At 40.1% G+C, this 27,540-nt stretch overlaps 1 protein-coding gene across 1 annotated transcript in view; it reads left to right on the forward strand.

Moving 5' to 3' along the window:
• The window catches only part of GLP2R (glucagon like peptide 2 receptor), a 54,744-nt gene that overhangs the window by 12,536 nt on the left and 14,668 nt on the right, over positions 1-27,540 (forward strand). Inside the window, exons 4-10 of the mRNA XM_006922388.1 lie at positions 1,377-1,498; positions 11,330-11,436; positions 13,585-13,738; positions 15,449-15,608; positions 16,380-16,440; positions 17,600-17,669; positions 26,768-26,856. Of these exons, the coding sequence (XP_006922450.1) occupies positions 1,377-1,498; positions 11,330-11,436; positions 13,585-13,738; positions 15,449-15,608; positions 16,380-16,440; positions 17,600-17,669; positions 26,768-26,856 (763 nt within the window). The remainder of the gene's footprint in view (positions 1-1,376; positions 1,499-11,329; positions 11,437-13,584; positions 13,739-15,448; positions 15,609-16,379; positions 16,441-17,599; positions 17,670-26,767; positions 26,857-27,540) is intronic.

The following is a 27,540-nucleotide window of genomic DNA, read 5'->3' on the forward strand; positions in this document are numbered from 1 at the left end:
AGCAGGAAAAGAGACAATGCGTGCACATTGTGCAATATTTGGGGAGCATGTCTGGTGTGTTCTACACAGAGCAAGGAGGTCAGTGTGGCTAGAGTGAAGGGAGAAGAGGAGCAATCGGAGATTAGGTCAGAGAGGATCAGGGAAGACCTTTCTGGGCTTTGTAGGAGGCCGTAAGGACTCTGACTTGTTTTCAGAGAGCCCTTGGATGATTTGTGGTGAGGTATGACATAATGTGACCGACTGCTCGGTTAACTGTAGACCATAAGGGGCATGAGTATTGGAGGCGTTCACGATAATCTAGGTGAGAGATAATGGTGGTTCCAGTTAGGGTGGTAGAAGGAGTTGAAAAAGCAGTGTCTGAATATATTTGAAAGTAGAGATGATAGGATTAGATGATGGACCAGATGAAGAATATGAGAAAGAAAGAAAACAAGGATGACTCCAAGGTTTGGGGCCAGAAAACTGAAAAGAAAGGTTTGTCATCACCTGAGGCAGGAAAATATGTGGGTGGAGCAGGTTTGAGGAGAAGATGAAGAGTTGATTTAAGGTGTGTTGTTTGAGATGTCAATTAGACATCCTAACAAAGCTGTCAGGTAGGCAGGGGGAAGTACAAGGTGGGGATTCATTAATTAAATTCAGAAAGTAGTTATTGTTGGCCTACTATGTGCACAGTCAGGAGTAGGACATTCCAAAAACTCTTTATTTCTCATTTGTAAGTCCAGTCCCTTGTTACACAGGTAGGAGGACAATCTTTTTGTGGGAAGGTTTCTAGAATAGATGTGACTGAGTCACCAATGGCCACCATCATGGGACAGAGTGCTTTGTCCATCATTTGCACACACATACTTTCACTTAATCCTCCCCCAAACTGTGGAGGATCAATGCCATTATTACCCTCAGCTCTGGTAAAGAAACCAGAAGGCACAGAGTGGGAGAGCTGAGCCCAAGCTACGAAACTCATAAATGGCAGAGCAGGCTTCATCTACTACTTTCTCTTTTTCGTGGCACTGCCTCTTGAGCATCGAGAAAAGATGGCCCACTGAGCAAGTGCCAGGACCCCCAGTCTCCCAGCTGGGCTGCCCCTTGGAAGGCTGTTACATCTCTAAGTCACCAGGGGCTGTTCTAGCTCCAAAGACTTTGGTAAACACAGCAACCATTAGTGGATCATGGTTTGTTACGAAATGTAGAGGCTTCCATGTTTTTCTTTCTTTCCCAAATAAACAGTAGGGATGCTAATGAGCCCCCAAAAGGGGAAGTGAAAATCCCTTTTCCCTGGGATCTTCCACAGCTTTGTGGTGAGGACGAGGACCTTACCATGTGTTCAGAAAGCAGGCTGCGTGTTCTGACCTTTTCCCCAGAGCTGTGTTTACTTTCAGAGAACTCAGGAAGGGCCTACAGACACTGCTTGGCTCAGGGTACTTGGCAGACGCTGAAGAACTCCACAGATATTTGGCAGGATGATTCTGAATGCTCTGAGAACCACAGCTTCAAAGAAAACGTGAGTCTGCTTGGCTCTGTGATAACATGCCTCAGGGCCCAAACTACCCCCGTCTCAGGTCCCCTACCTGGCTGATTGGCTTTAGGGAACACACAAAGAGCCTTTACCCCCAGCTTGTCTGCCCCAGACTCACTGAGGGAAGGTCCTCAGTCACGCAAAGTAGCACTCCCCGTGGCAGCCACTGAATTTTTTCTACTGTTAGGGTGAAATGTGAACCCCTAAGGAAAGTCAGCCTTTTGGCCTTGGTCCTTGCCTTTTCCCATGCTGTTCCCTCTGCCTGGTATACCTCTCCCTCTTCTTCTGTGGCTTCTCCTTCTTACCATTAATGTTTTAATGTTTCCATTTAATGTCATCTGCAAAGTGAAGTCTTCCGGGGCCACCTCATCAAGAATGGCTTTCTTGGTCACTTTTTATCGCTCCTCCTTCTACCCGATATAGTCCTTTTACAGCATCTGTCACTCTCTGACACGTTCCTGTGTTTGCTTATTTGTTATCTAGCCCCCTCATTAGAATGTAGACTCAATGGTAGCAGGAGACATGTGTACCTGAGGGAACACACATTGAGCACAGGGGTTCCATGGTGAAGGTTAAAGGCCAGACAGCCCAACTTCCTATCCAGATTCTTTGCTTCCTAGCTTTTCATACCCTGACCCTTCACCTCTCTGTGACCCTGCTTCTCATCCATCCCATGGGAATTGTATTTATTTCATGTTCTCGCTGTGATGATTTAAAGTTAATAGACACACAATTCTTCAGAGAGAGCCTGACCTCTAGTAAGCATGCCATATATAGGCGTGTCTGCTCTGTCACCAGGATCCAGCACAGTAATGAGGCAATAAATCATCATAGCTGCTCAGCAAATGTTTGTTGAGCAAACAAACAAATCTACACTTCAGATTCCTCTCCATGCTTTTTCTTTCTCAGATCCTATTTTGCAGGCCCCTCAGGCATGGCTCCTCTCCGCGAAGATCTCCTATTTGTACAAATCCCAGCTACTTGCCTTCAAAGTGTAGTGCAAAAGTGGCATGGACAGAGGAAAATGTGTTTGGAAATCAGAGGGATATCTAGGGCCGCATCTTGATGTCTTTCATTCAGACAGTCAGACGTGAAGTGCTTACTGTGTGCTAGATTTTTGCACTAGCCACTGGAGATAAACAGTGAATAAGACATAGACACTGCCTTCAAGGAATTTGTGTCTCAGTGGGCATAGAGACAAAGTGGAGGCCTTGAGAGATGCCACCTTAGAGAGTAAGGACTTTGCACAGTTGAGTAGGGACATAACTCCGAGAAGGTTTTGAAAGGATTGCTTTCGAAGGTCAGGAATAGGGCCAGGCTGGAGGCAGAGGCAGGAAGAACAGGCAGGAGCCACTGCAGTAACTTAGCCCAGATATGGAGTGAACGCCAGTAAGAGAGGCTGGATTTACAGGTTACGAGTAGAGAAACAGTATGATCACATACTGGAAGTAGGGTGAGATGGTAAAGTCAAGGGCCACAAAAATCTCAGGTTGGTGTGGGCCCATGATTTTTGGAGTGCCTCTCACTGAAATAGTGGATGCAGGAAGAGTCCTTGCCTTTTTGTCTCTCCTGGGTTCTAGACATTTCACTACTAAATTCTTTGCCCTAATTTGAGACTGCAAACCACACGCCGCCCCCTGCCAGAAGTTGTGGTTCACGTCTTTCATAATTTAGTTGGATTTTGAAATTCTTTAGTTTTCTTAAGTCATTTTAATATTTTCCCATCAGACACTAAAGATATTTTAATAAAGTTTGGGGATGGGGAGAGGGAAGGAGTTCAGTTCTAGAAATACTACCTGTGTGACTTAAGCCATATAACTCCTCTCCAAGCATCCACAAAATGGGGTTGATAATGCCAACTTTGCAGAGGCTGATGGTGAGGCTTGGTAGGGCAATCAATGTGAAATGATTCATTCACGTCCTGGCACCCGCTAACCACTCGACAGTTATGATGATCACATTTTATCTCCTCAGAATGTCTTCCCCGATCCCCAACAAACACAGTTCTCTCCCTCCTTGGGCCTCCCTCTGGACTACTCCTAGTGCAATGATCACAGTCCACTTGTCAATATATTTTTTTTATGTCTGAGTCTGGCTTTTCTAAAGTGGCTTTTTGGGGTTTATTTTTTAAAATATGTAATATTTAATTTGACTTTCAAAAATAAAAAATTGGTTTTCTATTTAAGAGATATATACACATACATACATAAAAATGCTAATACTATCAAAGAAGCCTTCAATTAATTTTTGGTGCCACTCACAAACTAGTTATTTCAATGCCCTTTTACAGTTCAAGCTGCATTAATACATTTAAGATATTAGATGCTTTAAATCTTAAATACTTGTTAGAATAAGCAAATCTTTAATTCTTAAATAATTCTAGTTCATTGAATGTATCAAGCTTACCTGGCAAGTCCTAAATTTTCTTAAGTAAGTCAATACTGTTTTCATTAAGGTTTTATTTTAAACTTAAAGTCAAGTACTTATTGATATGTTTCATATCGGAGTCACAATATTCATTCTAATTCTCTAATATTCTTTATCCTCTAAGTAGTAATAGCAATTACATACAAATTGTGCAAATAATTTTAAAAGCCTCTATATGAAGGATGAATACAAGGACAGATATAGGATGACACCAAGTAAGGTGCTGATAGTAGAATCTAGATTGTGGTTATGCAGATAATCTGTAAAGTTTCTTTAACTTTGCTGTTTGTTTGACCACCCTGGTTGTGCTTCGCTTCCTTCAGAGCCTAGTGGGAGCTGGCATGCCCTTGGCTTTCTTACGTTTGTTATACCTTTTCATCAGGCATGAAGAGTCTTCCACTGGATCCTCTGCATCCTCAGAGAATTCTTTCAAACCTCCTTTTAACTTTATTACTTGATTTGAGTTAACAGAATGCTATGTTCCTTATACAGTTTTACGATGTAACAGGTCATACCTCTTAGAGGTATTAAAATGATACCTGTAGCTGAATTGGATTCAGCTTATCTCTAAAATTTGTCTGACTTTCGTCAGGACACCAGACCCATGCTAATTGCATGGCTTGAATTAGGCAAACTGTTTGTATTTCTTATCTTTCTTCCTGGACTAAGCTGCTTGAGAACAATGACAAAATCGTAGTTATATCTGAATACCCGCCACCCCCTAGCCCAGTGCTGGGATGCACAAAAGCCTTTGCATACAGTGGGCATTTAATAAATACTGAGTGAGTGGTTTCACAGATTCTGAGTCAATGGGCCTGTGATGGCGCATAGGCATCAATACCGGCGCTGAAGTTCTCCAGGTGATTCTAATGTGCCTGCTCCTGGGAACTGAGGCCTTAAGGAGGGATTCACCATCAGGTGTGAGATGCCTACTGCTTCCTCTGAGCTTCTGTCTGCAGTGGCCCAAGTCAGGGACAGCAAAACAAGGTATGAAAACTGCACTTTCCAAGACAGGAAGTAAAGATTTCTTTCTCTAGAAAAGTGAAGACAAGGACATTGCCTTCTGCAAATGGCCATATTTCCAAGAATTCAAATACTTAAAAGAAACCCCACATCTTCTGGCCATGTTTACCTGTATTTCTAATAGAGGGTTGAACTTTTGCCCAAAAAAAGGCTAGTGTTAGTAAATCTTTGCCCTCAGAGTTTTGGCAAACTAAATATGTTATGTTCTTCCAACTGACAACATGTTGGGAGTCTTTAAGCATGCTAAAAATGGTGCTTTTTAAGGAGATTATATATGTGTGTGTATGTGTGTGTGCACATGCATAACCATCAACAAGTATGTTTAGATTTGTTGGTATAGAATTGTGTTTAGTAGTGTTTAAATAAATGATCTTGCCTTACTTCAAGCTATTTTCTTTACCCTTAGAAAGTACTTTCTATTCTCAGTATGGAGTTTAAATTATATAATATGCATATAATTTTCATATATAATTTCAATAAAAAATTTAATTTTCAATGTAATATATATTGAGATATATGGTATTTTCCAACATATTATTTTGAAATAGCCAAACACAGAAAAATTAAAAGAATAATAAAATAAACACTCATAGATCCACTATCTAAATTCAAAATATATTAAAGTTTTGGCACATTTACTTTCTCTCTGTCTCTTTCTGAAATATTTGAAAATAATTTGCAGATATCATGAGATTTCACCTATAAATATTCATCAGGTAGTTCCAAAGATTAAGGACATTTATTCCACATAACTACAATACCATTGTTCCAACTAAATAAAGTTTACAGTGATTTCATCATATCAATGAATGTTTCATCCATATTCAAATTTCCCCAATTATTCCCCCCAATTTTTATAGCTTTTCTTCCCTGGAACAGGATCTAATCCAAGTCCACATATAGCATTTAGTTTCATTTTAGTGTCTTTTAATCCAGAACAGTCCTCCCACTCCTGTGTCTCCCTGCCACCCCGCAACATAGGCTTTCCAAAGAGACCAGAAAAACTTTGCTGTAGAATGTCACACTCTCTGTATTAGTTTGACTGTTTCCTCAGGTTGTCATTAAATGTGCTCCTCCATCTTCTATATTTTTTGTAAGCTGGAAGTTAGGTTTAGAAGCTTTAGAAGATTCAAATTAATCCTCACATGTACTGTGTGTACACTGTACAGAATCACACCAGGAGATCGAACTGTCAGGTGTCACACTATAATGATGTTACATTTGATCACTCGGTCAAGATAGCAACAGTCAGATCTGCCCATGGTAAAGGTACCATTCTCCTTTCGTATTTGGTCAGTAATTGGTGAGGTGATAACTTTGGTATTGCGCATTTATCTTGTTCTCTCACAAACCTAGTGTTTAAATAAATGATCTTGCCTTACTTCAAGCTATTTTCTTTACCCTTAGAAAGTACTTTCTATTCTCAGTATGGAGTTTAAATGATATAATATGCATATAATTTTATTCTCCTTTTGTATTTGGTCAGTAATTGGTGAGGTGATAACTATGGTATTGCGCATTTATCTTGTTCTCTCACAAACCTCCATCAGTGTCTTAATCTTCATTGTTGATACTTGCTTAAATTGATTAAAGTTCTATCATTCCTTCTACATTCTAGCTGGCAGTCTTCTGGAGAGAACTCCTACCTCTTTCCTTCTTTTTTGAGTGTCACTATGGACTTATAGATTGTTTTATTCCCTTATACTTATTATCATTTTTGATGCTCAGCATTTTGCAGATTTAGCTAGTGAAAACTCTTCAAACTGACTCTTGTGTCCTTTTGTTATAATCCCACTAGTTTGTTGGCACGTCTTTATTATCTGGCACAAGAAGATGATCCAAGTTCATCCTGTATTTTTCCTGTTCCAAGCCCAAATCAGCTATTTTTGCAAAGAGTTATGAATTCTTTAAGTGGAAGAATGGTAGTAGAAACCAAGATTTAAGTGCTAAGTGTGCTCATTGCCACTACTACTAGGTGCTAGGACATTTTTGTTTATAGGCTTAAGAAATAAAATATTTTTAAAATCAAGACTTCAAATTGATTATTCTAATTCAAATTTAACATTTAGGATTTTTCCTCATCTTCTTTTGCTTTGTATTATGCATCTTTGCTCTCGCAGTGAAAATTTTGCTTCCAAATAACATTTTTGTATTTATTTATTTAACTTTTCCTACAGTACATGTAAAATAGTTTCAATCTTAAAATGTTAAAATTGCCACTAAAAATATAAACTAACTTGGTAAAGTTTCAGATTTCTTTGCAGCTCTTTATATCCGTAGACTATATGCCATGTTCAGAGTACTGTGTTCATAATTATTTGAAATAATTACTTTCTGTATACAGCTATGTTATTAATTGGATAAACAGTTTTATTCATATTTCTATATGTGCTAAAGGCTTGCTTTTTTATGCCTCTCCTTTAATTTTACTTTTTAATAAATAAAATATTGACAGGCTTTTAAAGCTAAAACTGTGTAAAAAAGTGTACTCAGAGAAATCTCACTCCCATTACTGTGTCTATGGTGTTTCTATCTACTCCCTACAGACAATCATTTTTTTTGTTGTTCGGTTTATCTTTTCTCTCTTTTTTCTTTCTGTTTCTTTACTTTTTATCAAATTATAATAATCCATTGTATATTTCTTTTTGCAAAACTAAGCAAATATATAAATATGTTATTTCCCCATTTTTCTTATACAAAAGGCAGTGTACTAGATACCCCATTCTGCATCTTGCTTTTTTCACTTAACAACATGTCCTGGAAATTACTCTTTATCAGTTACTAGAAACATTCCTCTCTCTTTTTTTTCTTTTACAGCTGCATAGTTCTCCACCCTGTGTATCTGCTATAGTTTATTCAGTCACTCTTCTATGGCCATTTAAATTGTTTCCAATCTTTTATTACTAATGACACTACCTTAAATAACTTTGTATTTGAATGTTGGTTGGTATTCATGGTGGTATATCTTTTGGAAGACTCTTAGAAACGGGATTGCTGTATTAAAGGTAGATGTATGTGTTATTTTGTCAGATATTACCAAATTCCCCTCCATAGGGGTTGTATTATTTTGCCCATCCTTCAGCAATATTTGAGAATGCCTGTTTCCTTGGTGGGTACATATTACACACTGCTTATGAAGCATTTCTTAAAGATGTCTAAGTGACTTTAGATTCACCTGTAGGAACTGAGTGAGCTGGAGACTCTCTGGGTGTTCTGGGGCCTCTAGGAAAGTAGAGGGCAGTTTAAGAAACTTCTAAAGGAGTGCAATTAAACTATCGCAGGTGCTGTGGGTGCCCATCCATATTCCTTTGCCCTAACTTATTTAGCACAAAACTGTCTAGCTTCTTACCAGTAGTACATGCATTTCTTTGCTGGTTCTCTGGTTCTTGGAGCCCACCTTGTCTGTTGGAAGGCAGGCCAAATGTGCCAGAGAATTAATGCCCCCAGGATTAGCCTTCAGAAGGAATGTTGGCCAGCTGATACTTTAATTTCAGCCCAGTGAAACTAATTTTAGACTTCTGATCTCCAGAACTGTAAAACAATAAATCATGTTGTTTTAAGCCACCAAATTTGTGGTAATTTATTACAGCAGCCACAGGAAATTAATATAAAAGGGCATCTTTAAAAAATTGCCACTGACATCTTATTAATTGATGAGTGAGTGCTTTCCCCTAAAATCTTTAACAAAATAATAAGTTCACTCTTCTCCCTTCCATTCAGTATTGTATTGAAGGTCCTACCCAGAACAATAAGGCAAGAAAAAGAAATAAAATAAACAGAGTTTGGAAAAGAACAAGTAAAAATGTTATTTACAGACAACATGATTATCTATAGAAAATCCCAAGGAATCTACATGAAATACTACTGAAACTAATAAGTGAACTTAGCAAGGTTTTAGAATACAGATCAATATATAAAAAATCAATTGCATTTCTATATATTAAACAGTGAGCAATTAAAAATTGAAATTAATAAAATATCATTTACAGCAGCATTAAAAATATGAAACAGATAAATTTAACAAAAGACAAGCAGGACCTATATACTGAAAACTACAAAGCATTGTGCAGATAAATTTTTAAAAACTTAACTAACTGGAGGCATATACTATGTTTATAGACTCCGAATTCATCCATAGTTTCAAGGCAATCTCCATCGAAATCCCAGTAGAATTTTGTAGAAATTGACAACTGATTCTAAAATTTATATGGAAATGCAGAAGATATAGGATAGCCAAAACAACTTTGAAAAAGAGCAAAGGTGAAAGACTAACACTGATTTCAAGAATTACTGTAAAGCTATAGTAATCAAGACAGTACAGTATTGGCATAAAGGTAAATATATAGGATAATCGAACAGAATACAGAGTCCTGAAATAGACCCACACATATAAAGGCAATTGATTTTAGACAAAAGTACCAAGGCAATACAATGGAGCGGGGGTGGGCAGTAGAGAATAATTTTACCAACAAAGGGTGCCAGGACAATTGAATGCAAAAAACTGAACTTCAACCCTTGCCTCACACTATGAATTAAATTAACTAGAAATGAATCATAGACCTAAATGTAAGAGCCCAATCTATTAAACTTCTAGGAAAAACATAGCTAAAAATCTTAGGGCCCCTGGGCTAGGTAAAGATTTTAAAAATAGGACACAAAGAGCATAAAGTGTTAAAGAAACATTTGATAAATTGGATTTTATTTTAAAAAACCTATTCTGAAAACATTTTAAAAAAATTAAAAGGAAAGCCACAGAATGGGAGAAAATGCTGGCAAAACATACATTTCATGAGATTTCTATCTAGAATACATGAAGAACATTTACAATTTAAGACAAACAACCCAATTTACTAGATGACCAAATATTTGAACAGATATTTTACCAAATAAGATATACAGATGGCAAATAAGTACATGAAATGATTCTCAACATCATTAATCATTATAGAAGTGCAAATTAAAACAATAAGATATTACTAAACACCCAATAGAATAGCTAAAATTTAAAAGACTGTATGAAGTAGAGTCTAGAACAGCTAGAATTCTCATACACTGCTGGTGGAAACGTAAATTGATATAATTTATTTAGAAAATATTTTGGCAGTTTCTTAAGAAATAAAACATGTATCACACTATCCCGCCATTCTATTTGTAGAGAGTTATCTGAGAGAAATAAAAGCCTATGTCCACATAAAAACTCATACAAAAAATTTCATAGTAACTTTATTTGTGAAAGCCAAACTCTGAAAACAATACAAATGTCTATCAATAGGTGACTGGATAAAGAAATTGTGGTATATTCACAATGGAATACTACTCAACAATAAAAAAGGAATGGCCTATTGATACATACTATGACATAGATGAATGTCAAAATAATTATTCTGAGGAAAATAAGCCTGACAAAAAAAGAGTATATCAAAATATTTCATTTACATAAAATTTTATAAAATGCAAACTAATCTCCAATGACAGAAAGCAGAACAGTATTTGTCTGGGAATAGGATGGCAGGGGTAGTGAGAGGAAATGTATTACAAAGGGTCACGAAGAAACTTTTAGGAAGTGATGGAAATGTTCATTATCTTGAATGCAATAGTGAAATCACAGATAAAATCATGTCCAGATTCATTAAGGCTTATACTTAAAAAATGTGTAGTTTACTGTACAACAATTTTACTTCAACAAAGCTGATAAACAAGTTATGTGGAGAAGTTTAAGACAAAATTTAGCAGATAATAAGTTTCTACTCTGGGTTTTTCTACAAAAATTTACTTAGAAACATAATCTTGATGGGGGCACACATGAGGGATTGAGCGAGAAGGGGATATTCTATTGGAAAATCACACTTAATAAAACAGAATTTCCAGTAAATTACCCTCTGTTCATAATCAGGCTATCCTGGAACTCAGAAAATATTCCAATGTTTTATTAGGGCTTTGTCTAAGAGGTCATCTATGAAATGTTATTTTAGAAAGGAGACATCTGGTTGGAAACCTGGCCCCATCTTCCAGAGAGAGGGACCCCTACATTCTAGAGACAGCATGCCCAGGGGCAAAAAACCTGTCTGTCCTCATTCCCAGGACATGCTCTCATTCTGGGCACAATTCTTCTATAATATTGTGAACCTCGATGTACCAATGCTGGCCTGTGAGACCAGCCATGAAGGTGAGACCTGAGGCAGACTCTTCACTCATCAAGACTCCTTGGCCTCAGATGTGACGGAGAGCACTCTAAACTACCCTACTTAAATGTCAACAAGGATAGGGTGCATGTCTAGAACCTTGGTGGTCCTGGGCATGGAGCTTGGGGTTGGAGACCATGGCTGCCTAGCTTGGTGGTCACGTCTACTCTTCCTCTGTGTGCAGGTGGAAAGCCATGCCTTACTGTCGACCTTGCAGCTATTGTACACCGTGGGGTACTCCCTCTCCATTGTCTCCCTCCTCCTGGCTCTCACCCTCCTCCTGTGTCTTCGGTGAGTGGAACTTCTGCTGGCATGTGCTCACGCATATACCCTGGAATTCGCTCATTGGCTACCTCTAGAAGGCAGCAGAGAATTGGGCTGAATGATGTCATGGCTTATAAGAGCTAGAAGAGATCTGAGAGAGCCCCAGTTATTCATTCCATTTGCAGTGAAGGAAAAACAGATATTGGATGTCCAAGGAGAGGCACTGACTCACCCCAGGTCACAAAGCACAGTGAGAGTTGGAATCTGGGACTCCTAATTCTGCTTTTGCCCCTTTTGGATTAGGTAACTTCCTGTGTGTCAGGCCCTGCTCTAAATTCCTAATCACAACCATTACTACCACAACCCATTCTCACTACAACTCTACCGAAGCGTTATTTTTACAGAAGGGATTAAGAAACTTTCCCAAAGCAAATGAGTAAGTGGTAGAGCTGGGATTTCAATCCAGGGTCTTCTAGCTCCAATTAGCCATCGATTATTTGAGTACTTCCTCAGAGCCAGGTACTGTTCTAAGCATGTAACAGACATTAAGTAATTTAAGTATCATCCTAATTAGAATCAAGATCAATTCTAACCTTAGAATATTAGCATTATTATTACTCTCATTTTCTAAGCGAGTGAACCGAAATATAGAAAGATCAAGTAACTTGCCCAAGATCACACAGCTGGTGAGCGATAGAGCCAGAATCACAAACAGGCAGTCCAGAGCTTGTACACTTTCACTCCTTAACACACTTTTTAAGAATCCACAGCCTGAGTGCATTTTATTAAACCACATTTTTAGAAATTGCCCAAGTGAGATATTTATAGACCAACTAGGGAGTTCTCCAAAGCTGTCCCTCGGTCCAGCTCATTCAGGAACATAACTGAGTATATAATATGACAGAACGAGCATTCAGCATGGATGTAGGAGACCTGGAAGGGGACCATGGACACCTGGAGGCTAATTCCGGAGCAGCTCCCCACCTGGGCTCTGCTAGCTCCAGGTCTGGCCCTACTCGACTCTTCAATCCCACTGGGAGAGCAGTTCTTGAACAATGGGATAATTCCACAGCCTGTGCCCACTGCTATCTGTGCTGGTATCCACTTGCCTTCCCAAAGTCTCAGAACCAAGCCAAGAGAAAATAACTGCCTGACCCTGCAGGAAGTAAGGAGCAGAGCCTGGGTCAACCAAGTATCCATTTTGCCTCAGAAAGAGCAAGACTCAGTCCCTGCACTTGAGTGGTCCTCAGTTTAGTTAGGGAGAGTAATGAGCAGAGCCTGGGTCAACCAAGTATCCATTTTGCCTCAGAAAGAGCAAGACTCAGTCCCTGCACTTGAGTGGTCCTCAGTTTAGTTAGGGAGAGAGATGCATAAATCATAAAACACAAGGACCTGCTTCAAATCTTTATTCAAAATTTAAAAAGTAATAACACCTCTAAAGCAAGGCAGGACTTGAAATGTGCTACACAGGGGCCCAGGCAGGACTGTGAGAGCAGAGGGATGGAAGAGGGTCCTTTCAGCTACGGAGACTGAGGATGCAGAGTTTTACATCAGCCAGTACAAAAAAGATCCTACAAGAGGCTCCAAGTGGGTGAGGAAGAGGTAATGAGAGCTAACATTTTCTGGAAACTTATTATGTGCCTGGTACTGTGTGAACATTTTTCACCCACTAGTTGATTGAATCCTCCTGTAACCCTTTGGGGTAAAGGCTCTTTTTCTCACAGGCAGTAGAACCTCGGAGGGTCATATTTGGTCTTCAGAGTTTCTGGATCCAAATCTCAGCTCTACCATTTACTGCTTTGGAACTTTGAACAAATGACTTAACCTTTCTACTTCAAGTCCCCCATTTGTAAAATCAGGATAATAATAGTACCCACTCCTCCATGGTTGTAAGGAGTAAAAGATACCCATAAGTGTATCCACATGTAAATGATTTGGAACATAGCCTGGCATGTCGAACATGTTATGTAGATATTAGCTACTAATTTTCCCCATTTTACAGATAAAAAAATGAGGCACAGAGGAGTAAGATCACACTACCCAGCCATTCAGCCCTGGAGCCTACATTATGAACCTCTGCCCTCCAGTGATAGATACACAGGGGTTTCAGGCACATACTTATTGGTCCTAGCCATTCTTTCCTGAGGAAAGGCACTTGGTTTTCTCCTTGCACAGAAAACTCCACTGCACACGCAACTACATCCACATGAACTTGTTTGCTTCTTTCATCCTGAGAGCCCTGGTTGTGCTGGTGAAGGACGTCATCCTCCATAACTCTTACTCCAAGAGGCCCAACAATGAGAAAGAGTGGATGTCCTATGTGTCAGAGGTATGTCCCTCCTTACTATTGGCCTCCCATCCGGTAGATCAGTATGGGGAATCAGGGCAGGAAGGTGGGGCTGGGGAGGGGAAGAAGGAAATAATGAAATAGAGAAATAAAGAGGTGTTGAAGGCTTTGTGTTTAGAGATGCAAAATGTGATGGGGGTTTAAGTCAGAGATGCATCATCTGACTTAAAAACCACACACGCACACACCTCCTAAGAACAGGGCAGGTAAAGGAAATCAGCAGCCCAAGAGTTCATTGTGGAGCTGCTGGATGGCCTTTGGGTAGGAAATTCTTCATTTGTAAACAATAGAATTGAACTGGATCAACCTTTTTTATTAGTGGCATTTTTGAAGCAGCAAAGCTTTTCCACATTAAAACCTGCATCTGTTTAGATGTTTTTTTTCCTTTATCCTGTTAATGATGAGTGCAATAACCTGTTAAACTAACCTTGCGTTCCTGGAATAAATCCAACTAGGTTCTGCTGTATTATTCTCTCTTCTATATCTCTGGATTATTTGCTAATACTGCGTTTTGTTTAGAATTTCTTCATCTATATTCTTGAGTAATTTTCTTTTCTTTTAATGTCTTGGGTAAGCTTTTGGATAAAGTTTATGCTGACCTTTTAAAACAAATGAGACTTGTTTTCTCTTTCTCTATTTTCTGAAAGAATTTATTTGAGATGGGCATTATTTCTTCCTTAAATATTTGAAAATTACTCCAGCGAAGCCATTTGGGCCCAGAGTTTTCTTTATTGGAAGGCTTTTAATTTGGGATTAATTATGATTCTTACATTCAGATTTTCTATTTCTTCCGGTGTTACAAGATAACTTGAAGAAAAACTTGTGTTTTTCTAGGAATTTATCTTTTCATCTAATATTTCAAATTTATTAGCATAATATTGTTCATAGTCTCTTAAGATCTATTTAAGGTTTACTGCATCTATAATTGTATATTTTTTTTCATTGCTGATACTGAGTATTTGTACCTTCACTCTCTTTTTCCTGCCTTGATCATCTTTGCTGGAGTTTCTCAGTTTTATTGGATTTTTCAAAGAACAAACTTTTGGCATTGTTAATTCTTTTTATTTTATGTTCTCTATTTTGTTAACTTCTGCTTTCATCTTATTATTTTTTCCATGTACTTTCTTTGGGTTTAATTTGCTGTTCTTTTTCTGACATGATAGTTAAGATAATTGATTTTCAGCCTTTTTCTTTTTATATTAATACATTTAAAGTTATAAGTATCATTTTAAGTGTGGTATTAGCTGCACAGAACAAATTTTAATATGCAGCGTTTTCCTTTTGTTCAGTTCAGAAATAAGTTCTAATTTGATTTATGAGTTATTTAGAAGTTTATTTCGTTATTTCCAGTCATATGAAGATTTTTTTATTTATCGATTTCTAGTTTAATTGAACTGAGATCGGGGAACATAACTCTTTAGTGTTTCTTTTAGGGAGGTACTGATGATGAATTTTCTTTTTGTTTGTCTCAAAAAGCCCATAGTGTCAAAGAAGAGAATGGACTTTGAAATGTACATGAAACCCTCCTTCACATTTTGAAATTGTTGTTAACCTGTCTGAGATGGCAAGAGTTTGGGAGGGAGAAGGGAGTAAAGAGGGAGGGGCTGTGTGTAGGGAGGCCCTTCTCCGCCCTCTTGGGATTCAGATTCTAGGAGAACCTGGACTCATCTTTCAGTGCTCTGTCCTATGCAGATATCCGCCTCCTGCCGCTCCGCCCAGGTTCTTCTGCACTACTTCGTGGGTGCCAACTACTCATGGCTTCTGGTGGAAGGCCTTTACCTTTACACGTTGCTGGAGCCCACAGTGATTTCTGAAAGGTGGCTGTGGCCCAGATACCTGCTGGTGGGTTGGGGTGAGTGACCCAAACCCCTGGCCTCTTCTCCCTGGACTCTTCGGAATGGGAGAACCCAATAGAGCCTTTGGTCGAAGTTAGAGACCCAACTAGAGGGAGGATTCTGAGACAAATAATTTCTCAATGACAAGAGACTCTGAAGAGAGAAAAAGAGAGAGAGAGAGAGAGAGAGAGACAGACAGACAGACAGACAGACAGACAGACAGAGTATCGTAGGGACAGAGACAGAGACAGAGAGAGACCAGCTCTTTGGTCTCTTTCCATAAGGGCATTAATCCCATCATGATGGCCCCTTCCCCACTACCTCTTCCAAACTCACTTACCTCCAAAGTTCTCATCTCCAAATACTGTCAGGCTGGGGGTTAGGGCTTCAACATATTAATTTTGGGGGGGACACAAACCATAACACCAACCAAGTCTTCAAGATGAGGCCTGGAACCCCTATGTCCCAAGCTTTCAAAGAATTTGAGACTGTAGGATTCAGAAGAAATAAGCTTATCTTGCAATTTAGAAGATTTTGCTTAATGTCTTTGAATTTACTCTAAGCTATATTGGCAAGTCTGTTCTCCTCTCTACTTCCTGGTTTTCTGACAGTAAAACAATGGATGGGCTCGGTGCCACCCTAGGTCTCCAGTTCTCACAGTCTGCAATTCTATGACGTTTGGGCTTTTATAAGTTTTAAACAGCTGTGCTTGGCTCATCAGGCTGGGGTGGGCGGCAGGCAGATTTGGCCGACCAGCTCCTAACTACATTTCCCTGTTCCCTCCCCAGCCTTCCCACTGCTGTTTGTTGTGCCCTGGAGTATTGCCCGTGCACAGCTGGAGAACACAGGGTAGGTAATTCACCTGCTTTCTTACTTCCCTGAGCCAGTAATTCACAGATATGCCCAAATACAAGGATATATACCATATTCCTGAAGAGACTATATACCTCTTTCCATTTTGGCCATCTAGAATATACTTAGGAATGTAGATAAAATAATCAAGGTTTTTAAAAATAGTAATTAGTTTATTAATTTAGTTATTTATGCACATTAGCACAAAATTAGCACAAAAATTTCCTGCATATGTCTTCAGTGATCCTACATATGCAAGGATATAGGCACGAGAATGGTTATTGCATGATCATTCACAGCAGGAGGTAAGGGAAAGCAAAATGCAATGGGTGAAAGTGATTAAAAGGTACACGCTTCCAGTTATAAATAAATAAGTTTTGTGAATATAATGTACAGCATGGTGACTATAGATAATAATACTGTATCGTATATTTGAAAGTTGCTAAGAGACTGAGCCTTAAAAGTTCTCTTCATAAGAGAAACAAATTGTAGCTATATGTGGTGATGGATGTTAACTAAACTTATTGTGGTGATCACTTTGCAATATAGTTATATATTGAATCATTATGTTGTATACCTGAAACCAATATTATGTTATATATCAATTATATCTCATTTAAAAAGTAAAACAAACAAACAAACAAAAACAAATAAAAAAAACCTCTGAACATCCATCGATATAGGAATCAATGAACAAATTGTGACATACCTATATTGTGGAATATTATGAGGCTACTGAGGAAACTAGTTAGTTCTACAGCTTTTTTTCTCTATGGATTGAATCTCAACAGCATGTTGTTATGACTGTTGCTGAATAATATATATTATGTGATCACATTTTCTTCCTCCAAATAATCACCACCAAAAAGTCCCTTATATAATTAAGAAAATATATTTGTATAAACATGGAGAAAAGTATGTAAAAATATACACCAAGCTGTTAGTATTGAAGAGCACTTTAATGGTAAGAAAAGTCAACTGTACCATACTAATAGAAAGAGATTTGAGTCCTCTTTCTCCTCTCCTACTTCTTAGGAGAATGATAGGTGGAAGGTAAGTCTTGAGTATGAACATCCTTTTTCCAGATGGCATGATGTTTTTTATGTTCAGCCTCATCCTTATTTCGTCTTCTTTTACTGCCTACTCTTTGCTGCAGGTGCTGGGGAATCAATGGGAATATGAAAATCTGGTGGATCATCCGAGGACCCATGCTGCTTTGTGTGGCAGTAAGGACCATCCTGCCACTCTTTTTCCTCTCTGAGCTCAGCAGTTGTGGAGGACCCCACCTCCACCCCCTTGCTGCCCCCCTGCCATTCCCCACCAAATTCTTTGGCTCAGAAAGCCTAGGCCCGATCCTTTGAGAAGGAGACTCAGCTGTGAGTAGGATCTGCTGAATGAGAAAGATCAAGTTAGAAACTTCTTGTTCTGGTTCGGGACCTAAACTCAGGGTTATACTACCAGCCGCCTTCTCTTTAGGTCTTCAAGCTATGTCTAGAAACTTATAATCAGCTCAGTGATCCCGTATGGAATGGTCATGGTGGGTACAAGGCCCTGGGAATACAAGCACCTTCAGCTACGGACCAGCCCAGGGATAGCGAAGCTATTGGCTTGGAGTTTCATACCATTAGCAGAAGGAGGGGAGACTAACGAAGCTTCTTTTAAAAGAAGAAAACATGTAATCAACATTAACCCAAAATGTGATGGAGGTTAAAGTCAGGAGATGATGAGGCCCTGAGAAAGAAGGGCCCTTATTTTGAGTGGCCCAGAATCTCAAGCTCCTTTAGATGGCAGTGTGAGTGAATGAAATCTGCCCAGGAAGCCAGGGGAAGGGACAGAGTTAGCACACAGTTGGAAGGATAAGCAGGATCCTGGAGGGAAGCAGAAAGTCTTTCTGTCTAGGCATGGGGTCATCACCTCTGGATACCCATGAGCCAGGCACTGCCATCCGTGTTCTGCCTTCTCTCTTCTCCAAGGGGTTGCCAGGCATTTCATTTTTGCTATTTTATGTAAATAATATTGTGTTTGTGGTTTCATAAAAGAAAAAGCTTGTTTTTATAGAAGAGCATCAGTATTTATTCATGATAGTAAGCAATACTCTGCCAAGACCTGGGTGTGACCAGGAATGAAAAATGTTCATTGAAATGGCAGGAAAAATAAGAATGTAGAGATATGCTTTATCATTCTGAGGCCTGTGTCACACCTGGCCTGAGCCGTGGCATGCATGCTCCTGGTTATTGCCCCTCTCGTCATTCTACACACAGCTAAGAGCAAGGGCTCAAAGTGAAATCTGACCACATACATCCCAGTGTGGCATCCTGAGCCCCGCCTCACCCCCACCCCATCTCTCACTTCTCCACAATTCTCTCTTCTCCAGCCACACTGCTTAGCTGTGATCCCAGTACCCACCTCCTGGCTGGGCACGTCCATTACTGCTCGGTAACATTTATTGAGATACACCTACATTCCAGAACCATTCTGAGTGCTTTGTGTGTATAACTCATTTAATCTTCCCAGCAAACCTCTGAGGTAGGTGCCATTATATGTTTCTTTTATTGGTGAGGACGCTGAGGAGATGACAAGTTACTTGCCTAAAGTCACAGAGCCAGTAAGTGAGGGAACCAGATCTTAGCCCAAAGGATCTGACTGGATGACATTCACACTTGTAACTACAATGCCATGCTGCTGACTTTAAAATGTCTATCGCCTCCAGCCCATGTGCCTGGAGTACCAACTGCTCCAGGATCTCTCATGTACTAGTACCTTGCTTCAGATTCTCCTTGGTTTTGAACTCCCTTTCTCTGCTGCCTTATCCACCTGGCAGCTGTACCTGAACACTCACCTCACACAAGTAGAAGTGGTCACACACTCCTTCATGTCCTTCCTGGATCTCGTACAGACTTCTGCTACAGTGCCAGCAATGTTTTATTGCAAACATTTGTTTAAAATCTGTCTGCTGTGACTGCAAGCCCCGTGTTCTATTCATCCTGGCAGCCAGCCCAAGCATATGGCAGGTCCTCCGTAAACTTATTCAGTGAACACTTGTGACCCACACTTCTGGGCACTGGAAGATTCTCATTAACCAGGCAGAATGAAGCAGAATGGAGGCCATCAGGCTCTCTCTAGGATGGAGCTCAGACTCAGTCCAGCTGGACTCCTAAAGTTTCCCCTGCAATCTTTTAGAGGCTTCATCAATGATTCTCAATCTTGGTTTTTCTTGGAATTCCCTGGGTGTCTTTTGCTTGTGTCTTACCCCCAGAGATTTGTGTTTCATTGAACTCAGATGTAGTCTAAAGATTCTAATGTGCAGCCAGAGTTGAAAAACATTTTGCTACACTCTGCTTAAAGTGTGATCACCTGAGTGCTTGTTATAAATCCAGGTTCTCAGGCCCTATCCTGGACCTGCTGAATCAGAATCTGTATTATGACAAAATTCTGAGACTTCAGGTGTTCATTAAAGTCTGTGAAGCCCTTTGCCCACACACCAGTGGTTCTCAAAGCTGGCTGTGCATTAGAAACTTCACAGTGGCTTATACCCCAGAGAATTACATAAAAAATTCTAGAGGTGAGGCCTAGGCAGTTGCGGTTTTGAAAGCCCCCAAATGATTCAAATGGACTGCTAGGGCTCAAACCACTGCTCTAGAACTTGCTGCTTGGACATCCACGGCTGGCTGACCTGTGCGCTAGTTTCTCTTGGTGCTTCTTAGTTCTTGGAACCACATTCTGTCCTCCCAGGATAAGAGAATATGCTTTGTCTTCTCATCTTAGATAAAATGACCTTTGCATGCTGTTGCTTCTACAACTCCAGTCATGTCCAGCTACACAGAAATGGACACAGTCACCTTAGCTCACCCATTTCATCCATACCTCCTCCCCTTGCTTGCCCTGCCCAATGAATGACACCACCAACCATCTACCAGCCACGTAAGCCAGAAACCTGGGTGCCCTCCTAGCTTCTCTCCTCTTCTTCCCTGCAACATCCACTCGGATTTCAAGCCTTGTCAATTCTTCTTCTAAAGATCTCTCCAAGCTGTCTCCTTTTCCTTAATCCCACTCTTCTTCAGCCTCTTGGGGTTTCTTGTGCAGACTTCTGTAAAAGCCTTCTATCTGGTCTCCTTTCTTCATTCTTGCCCCTGGCAATGTACTGCAACCAGAGTGGTCTTCTTTGAGCAAAATTTAATTCTGTCTGTCTTCTACCTGCAACTTTTTAATGGCTCATTATTGCCTTCAGGCTTGTTCCGAACTCCTTAGTGTGGTAAGCGTTGTTATTTCCTGCCTAGCCTTCCCACCACAAGCACCCATGCTGTATTTATATGGAGAAACTCACAGTTTCCTACATCTATCCTGGTATTTCACTCCTCTCATACTTTTGCATATGCCGTCTCTCCGCCTGGAATGCCCATCTGATGGCCCCACATCTGCCTGGTGAACTCTCTTCCTCCTTGGAGACTGAGAGCTTTATGAATCTCTCTATTCCCCCAAATTAAGGAAAGTCAATAGGCATGCCTGGAAGGGACAGTTTTACAACCATCCTTGTGTCTACGAAGGTCTTACAGAGTACATTTCTGAACTATTGTTGTCCGTGTCTACAGTAGCTTGAACAAGAGGAAATAGTCTTGAATAGAAATGGGAAAAATTCTCATTGGTGACAAGAAAGAACATTTGACTATGAACTAGTAAAACATTGACATGGACCAAAGAGAAAGGCTTTGTGTTATCCATCTCTATTAATTTCTAAGAAGAGAATCTTGAAGAACAGGGTGCTGAACCTGATGCTTTCCCAACCCACCCAGCTCTAGGATTCTGTACCCTGGTTTCAGGGTTCCCAGGATAGTGGAATTTATGTGTTCTACCAGACATGAAAAAGGAAAGAAAGGCTCTATAGTGAAGTGGAAGGAGCCTGTCTAGGAGTCAGGAACCTGAGTTTCATGACTAACTTGCCGTTTGTACTTTAGCCAAGTGAGTTGACCTCTCTGGACTTCTCTTTCCTTACCTATAAAATCAGAGCTGGACTAGATCAGTTGTCCGTAATCAAGGGTGGTTCTTCCCCTGAAGATATTTGCCATGTCTGGACCATTTTTAATTGTCACAACTAGGGTGGGGATGCTAATGGCACCTAGTGGGTCGAGGTGAGGGATGCTGCTAAACATTCTACAGTGCACAGAACAGCCCCCACAACAAAGAATTATCCAGACCCAAATTTTAATAAAGCTGAGGTTGAGGAATCCTGGACTAGACAGTGCCTGCACGTTGGAAGAACATGGAAGGTTTAAAAAAATACCTAGCCTGGACTCCACCTCAGATTGATGGAATCAGAACTTTTGCCATGTTGGGCTTCCTTAGCACTGGAATTGCATTCATTTGCTCTCTTATACCTTTATTTAACATTTATTCAGCACCTTCTTTGTGCTTAGCTTGATTCCTCTAAGGGAAAAAAGATGTATGTTTATATAGTTTCTGCCCTCAGGAAATTCAGAGCCTAATAGTTTTCATTTGGAGGCTCATCAGACCATGATTGAGCCAATATCTGCCTTCATGTTTGGTCATATGACCACACATTGCAGGTTTGCACTGACCTGAGTAGACATAACCTGAACTCCAAAATAAAATTCCTTGAACTACAACATTAAAGGAACATAGGTCCCTAAATGACTACATGGAGCAGAGCTCCCCTAACTCCACTAGATTATGAAATAAGCAAAAACAAACAAACAAAACCAACAAATTTCCCACTTTTATTGTGTTAAGAAAAGAAAAGAATTTCCTGACCCTACATATCTTCTATTTAAACTGAAGTACTAAAAAGTAATATAATAATGAAGATCAAGATGATAGCATTTGGCACTTCAGGGCACTTCACAATCTTTCATCTTGGCCAAATTTGAGGCTGGTACCTATTTTCTGGAGATAGAACAGAGGCTTCTGGGAAAAGCCAACTGCACATGGTGAACAGAGCAGTTCTAAGAAATGTCTCCCATCCCAGACTTAGCCTCTCTGGTGAGCATGCCCAGTTATCATAGCTGGGCTTCTCTCACCAGTTCCCAGACTGGGTCTGAATTTGCTAATTGACCTCTGGGTTGATGTGAATGTACATTATGCTGGATTTCCAGAAATATCAGCCAACTTCATCTGCTACTCTCTTGGTTCTCTCTGTTTCAGAAATGAGCATAATGTGACAACCTGAAAAATCCAAATGTTCTTTGGGTCTTTCACCAGACACAGAAATTGCATAACTCTCAACTCCTTCAGGACATAAGACTCCACTACTTAAATTAACCTGCTACCCTTGAGTATACTTTTAGTATAGAAGCATCCTGGACGACGGTATAGTCTTATATCCTAGTCTCTCCTCCTCCCAGTAGAAAACCCATAAAGCCTTGATTAGCCTAACCCTTTCAGGACAGCCTTACAAAATGAGTAAGCTGTGCAAGATTGTTCAATTCATATTCTGATTTCTAGAGTTAGCAGATTGAATACCCCATTGGGTGGTGTTTTTGAGATAGTCAATTGAATGAACCATCTATTGACTTTGTGAAGTCATAAAGTCAAATGCCTTCATTCATTCTTACTGAATCTTCTCTGACAGCTAGAGGACTTGGCAAAGTTGCAGAATTAGTAAAATTAGTTTTCAATGACCTCATCCCTCTCTAGGTTTCTTCTTCACCAGGAGCTCAGGGCCTTTCTGCGGCTCGGGTTTCCCAAGACATATCCTCACTCCGTACTCCCCTCCTCTGAAAGGCTCAGTGGGATTTTCTTCATATCTCAGATTTTTCCACATCATTAAAACTTACCTTTGCTGCATCCCATATTCTGCTTTTCATGGTGAATGTAAGTAAAATCATAGGAATTTACTGAAACTTTCATTTTTTAAAAAAGTGAATGAACAAATGAATGAGAGACAAAGAAATGGCTCTTTTCCTTCTCTCCTAGTTACTCCTTACCTGTGATAGGTGCATTCCAAAGGGGCTCTTAGGAATGACATGTTTTACCCAAAGGAGTAGCTCTAAAGGTAGGCATTTTAGTCCACACAGCAAGTCAGAGGACGGGCTTAGGGGTAGGTAATTGAGTTCAGGGGTAGATGAACCCCTGTCAAACTGGCCATGACCTCTGCCAACCTGCAAGCCCAGATCTGAGTACAAGTTCTAGATTGCCAAAGCAGTGTCACCAAAACTGTATGTAACATTTTGATAACACATTCTGTACCGTCTAGGACATAAAGGAAGCTTTATTATGTTTAAGATCCTACGCACCCCTAATTTGGTCACAGAATCCAAGAGGAGTTTGTTCACTGGGTGCTAAAAAAATTTCCTCATTCAGACTTTTTACTGCTTGTGCACAAATGATGAATAGTACCATCCAAATGTGATTCCCGACTTGTCTTCTGGGAAGCCTAGATGAACAGGGCTCCGTGTTTCATTTCATGGCAGCGAAGAAGTACTTCCTCTTTATGGCCCATTGGTTGATGCCCTTTTTCTACTGACTAGTCTCTGGAAGACAGAAAGAACAACAAATCAATATGCTCTTCATTAGAATCCGTCATTTCTGAGGAGACAGTCCTGATTGAAATTAATTTGTTGAAATACGTCCCTTTCCTCTGTGGAGCTTATTTTGTAAGAAAAATACCCAAGTTCAACAAATCACTAAGCCAAGGACAAAATGTTTTCTCTTTGTCATGAAAAACAGATATCCCATTAAAAGGGATAAATTACTTGGTTACACTTAGTTTGTATTTAAGTGTTCTGTTACTAAATATTCTTTGTCTGGGAATCTCCATCATTCTTGTTAGCTTGTGGATTGGATAAATAGCCTCTTGCCTGAAACCCTAGGCTTTTAGCTTTGAGCACTGATTTTCCTAAAGCCAGTATGGCAAGTCAAAACAGGTATATGTGGGTTCTGCAGCTTATGTTTCAATATGTAGTTAAAGGTTTTTGTTTCTGGAGGAACATTAGTACTGTGTTGGCTCAATATCTGCAGAGAATTTATTCCATTGTCACCCAATTACCATTTTATCAGCAATTTCTCCATTGCATAGAGGCATGCCTAAGTCTTTTCAATTTTAAAAACAACTGCAAGCAAAACCCTTTTCAGCCCTGCAAATAAAAGTGGGGAGACCTTATCTCTATTCTGCATCCTTTGTCGACTACTGTACCATCATTCTGCTTCATTTCTCAGCCAAGCCTCTTAAACGTCATGTACACTGGCTGTTTCCCATCTTCACATTTCATTCATGAAACAAAGCGTTGCAATATGGTTTATGCTCCCTCCTGTGAACTGCAGCTTCTCTTGGTGAGCTCCTTGTTGCTAAAAGCTGTCTTGTTTTGCTTAAGCTTCATGTAGCATTTAAACCTTCTTAAAATTCTTCCTGTTGTGAGCTACCACAATACCATTTCCTTGTGATTCGCTCCAATTGCCCTACCTACTCTTTCTCAATTTCCTTTGCCGTCTCCACTTCCTCCACTCTCCCCCTTTGTTATAAGGTGGCCCTCTTAAACCTCTTTTTCTCGCTATTTACATAGAGACCATCGACAATCTCGCCTACTCTAATGGCCCCATGCTCTGTCTGGGACCTCTCTGCTCATGTCCAGAAATAGATATCTCTGAATAAAAATACCTTGGGACATCTTTTGTGTCCAAAATTACTGGACTCCTCCCCCTCCTCCCTCCAATGCTCTTCCTCTTCCATTGGTCACTACCACACATTTGAGGTCTACCGAGAACCTTTGGGGTCATCTTTGACCCCCACATCCAACAAATAATAAAGGTCATTTGACTCATACTTCTTAATAATTTGAATCCTTCTCCATCACTGATGTACCAGGGCTGTTGCTTTACTTCACTTCTCCATCATCCTCCCTCAGGAACTCTGAAACTGCCTCCTAACTGGTCTCCCCTCCTCCAGTCTTCCTATCATCCAAACCATTCTCCACAATTCTACTAAAATGACCTTTCTGAAATGCAGAAACGCACATCTGACCAGGTCACTTGTCTGCTTAAAATTCATCACTGGCTTTCCATTGTTTTCAGAAGAAAACCCAAGCTCCTTAGTGTGACCATGAAAGGCTCTGCAGGAAGTAGCCCTTCCTCTTTCTCTAGTATCACTTCTCACAAACCTTGTTCTCATTCTCCAAGTCCTACCCACACTCGACCACTCCCTCTTCTACCTTTCCAGGAGACTCATGAAGTTGCTGTCAAGATATTGGCCAGGGCTGCAACCATCTAAAGGCTTGACTGGGGCTGGAAGATTAGCCTCCAAGGTCACTCATACCCATGGCTGTCAAGTGGGTCTGGTTGTGGGTAGGAGGACTCAGTTCTCCCATGTGTCTCCCTATAGGCTGCTTGAGTGTCCTCACAATGTGGTGGTTGGCTTTCTTCAGAGTGAGCAATGAGAGATGGGGGGAGGAGGGGGGGAGTGAGAAAGAGAGAGAGAGAGAGAGAGAGGGAACCAGATGGAAGCCATCTGTTTGAAGACCTAACCTTAGAAGTCACATAGCATCACTGCTACCATATTTTTTTTTCATTAGATACAAACAACTAAGTCTAGCTCACATTCTAGAAGGAAGGAGAAATTAACCTCTGGTTTTTGAAGAGGGAGATGTCAAAGAATTTGCAGACGTATCTTTAAATTTCTGCCAAGGCTGACAACGAAGTGTTGAATTTCCCCAATCCGTGACCATTGCGGAAAGCAGTCTAGAGAGTGGAGGACGTGTGCTTTCCAGTGAATTCTGTGGCAGCAGCAAGACCTCAAGTTAGACACTGATAGATTGGAGCTCTCTACGGAAGGCAGGCAATGTGGCATTCTGTTAAACTGAACAGAGGGTTGTAAACAGATACATCTGGATTTAATTACCACCAGCTCAGTCACTTACTACCTGTGCAAACTTGGGGATTGTACTTGCTTCCTTTGTGCCTCTGTTTTCTCTTTGTGTCATGGTATAAAAATAGTGTGGCTTCTTCAGAGGGTTGTTGTGAGGATTAAATAAGATAATGTATGGAAAGTTAGCCCAATGTCTGGTAAGTATCCAATAAATGTTAGTTAATAATAATAATGTAAATGTCTATCTGCCTTTCTCAGATGACTGTAGTGGTGGGCATCCCTGAAGCAGACGAATAAACTAAATGACTTTCAGGAACCTTCCCAGGCTTTCAGTTGAAATGACCTTTGGAAGAGTGGGGATCACCACAAATACTTACTACCTGACCAGTTATCTGCCAAACTGCCCCTGATTTACATGAACAAGGATCTAATGGCAAGGCCCAGGGTGACTTCGATATTCATAGCTATATGGAGTCCATCACTTACCCATATCTGCTTTTTTTTCCCCCCAAGGTCAATTTCTTCATCTTCCTGAAAATTCTCAAACTTCTCATTTCTAAGCTCAAAGCCCATCAAATGTGCTTCAGAGATTACAAATACAGGTGAGTGGCCTGAGGTTGGCACCCAGTAATTCAAGATTGTTGTGATCTCTTCTGGCTGTTCTAGCTAATGTCCTAGGAGAGGGAAAATGAGTTGCATCCCTATGTTTATCTCCTAAGACAAGGGTATCAGGGAGAGTCCTTCTGAAAAAGGATCGCATAGGGCTTTTGCCAATGGTGAGGACCTTCTGGCCCCATGAAAATGAAGTAAATGGTGTGCAGTCAAGGACACACGTTCCCCCAGCAGGAAACTGGTAAAGTGCTCCTAAAAATAGGTGGTTTACAGGGAAAGAAGAATATGATATGGAGGAAAGTTAGGTAGTTGCCTTCCTTCTGGAGGGATTTGAGGTAACAGAATAAAAAACATATTCATAACTCAAAAGAGAATATTTGGATATTTTTGAGACCTTGAGAAATAAGACCACAAACTTTTGGAGTACAAAGAAGTACATTCTTCACAAAGCTACTCTTTCTTTATGACATGCCTTTGCTGAATCCCATCTTCTGCCTTTCAAAGTGATAGTAGTCTCAGTTTACAGTAAGTCAGATCATAGGTTTTTATGGAGATCTGCATTGCTGTAAATACAAATGAATGAGTGAAAATGAATGAATGAATGAATGAATGATGAATAAAGGTATCCCTCCTTCTTTTTCCAGTTACTCTTTATTACTTATGGGATGTGTTCA

Source organism: Pteropus alecto, unplaced genomic scaffold, assembly GCF_000325575.1.
Source record: "Pteropus alecto unplaced genomic scaffold, ASM32557v1 scaffold398, whole genome shotgun sequence".
Classification (NCBI taxonomy): domain Eukaryota; kingdom Metazoa; phylum Chordata; class Mammalia; order Chiroptera; family Pteropodidae; genus Pteropus; species Pteropus alecto.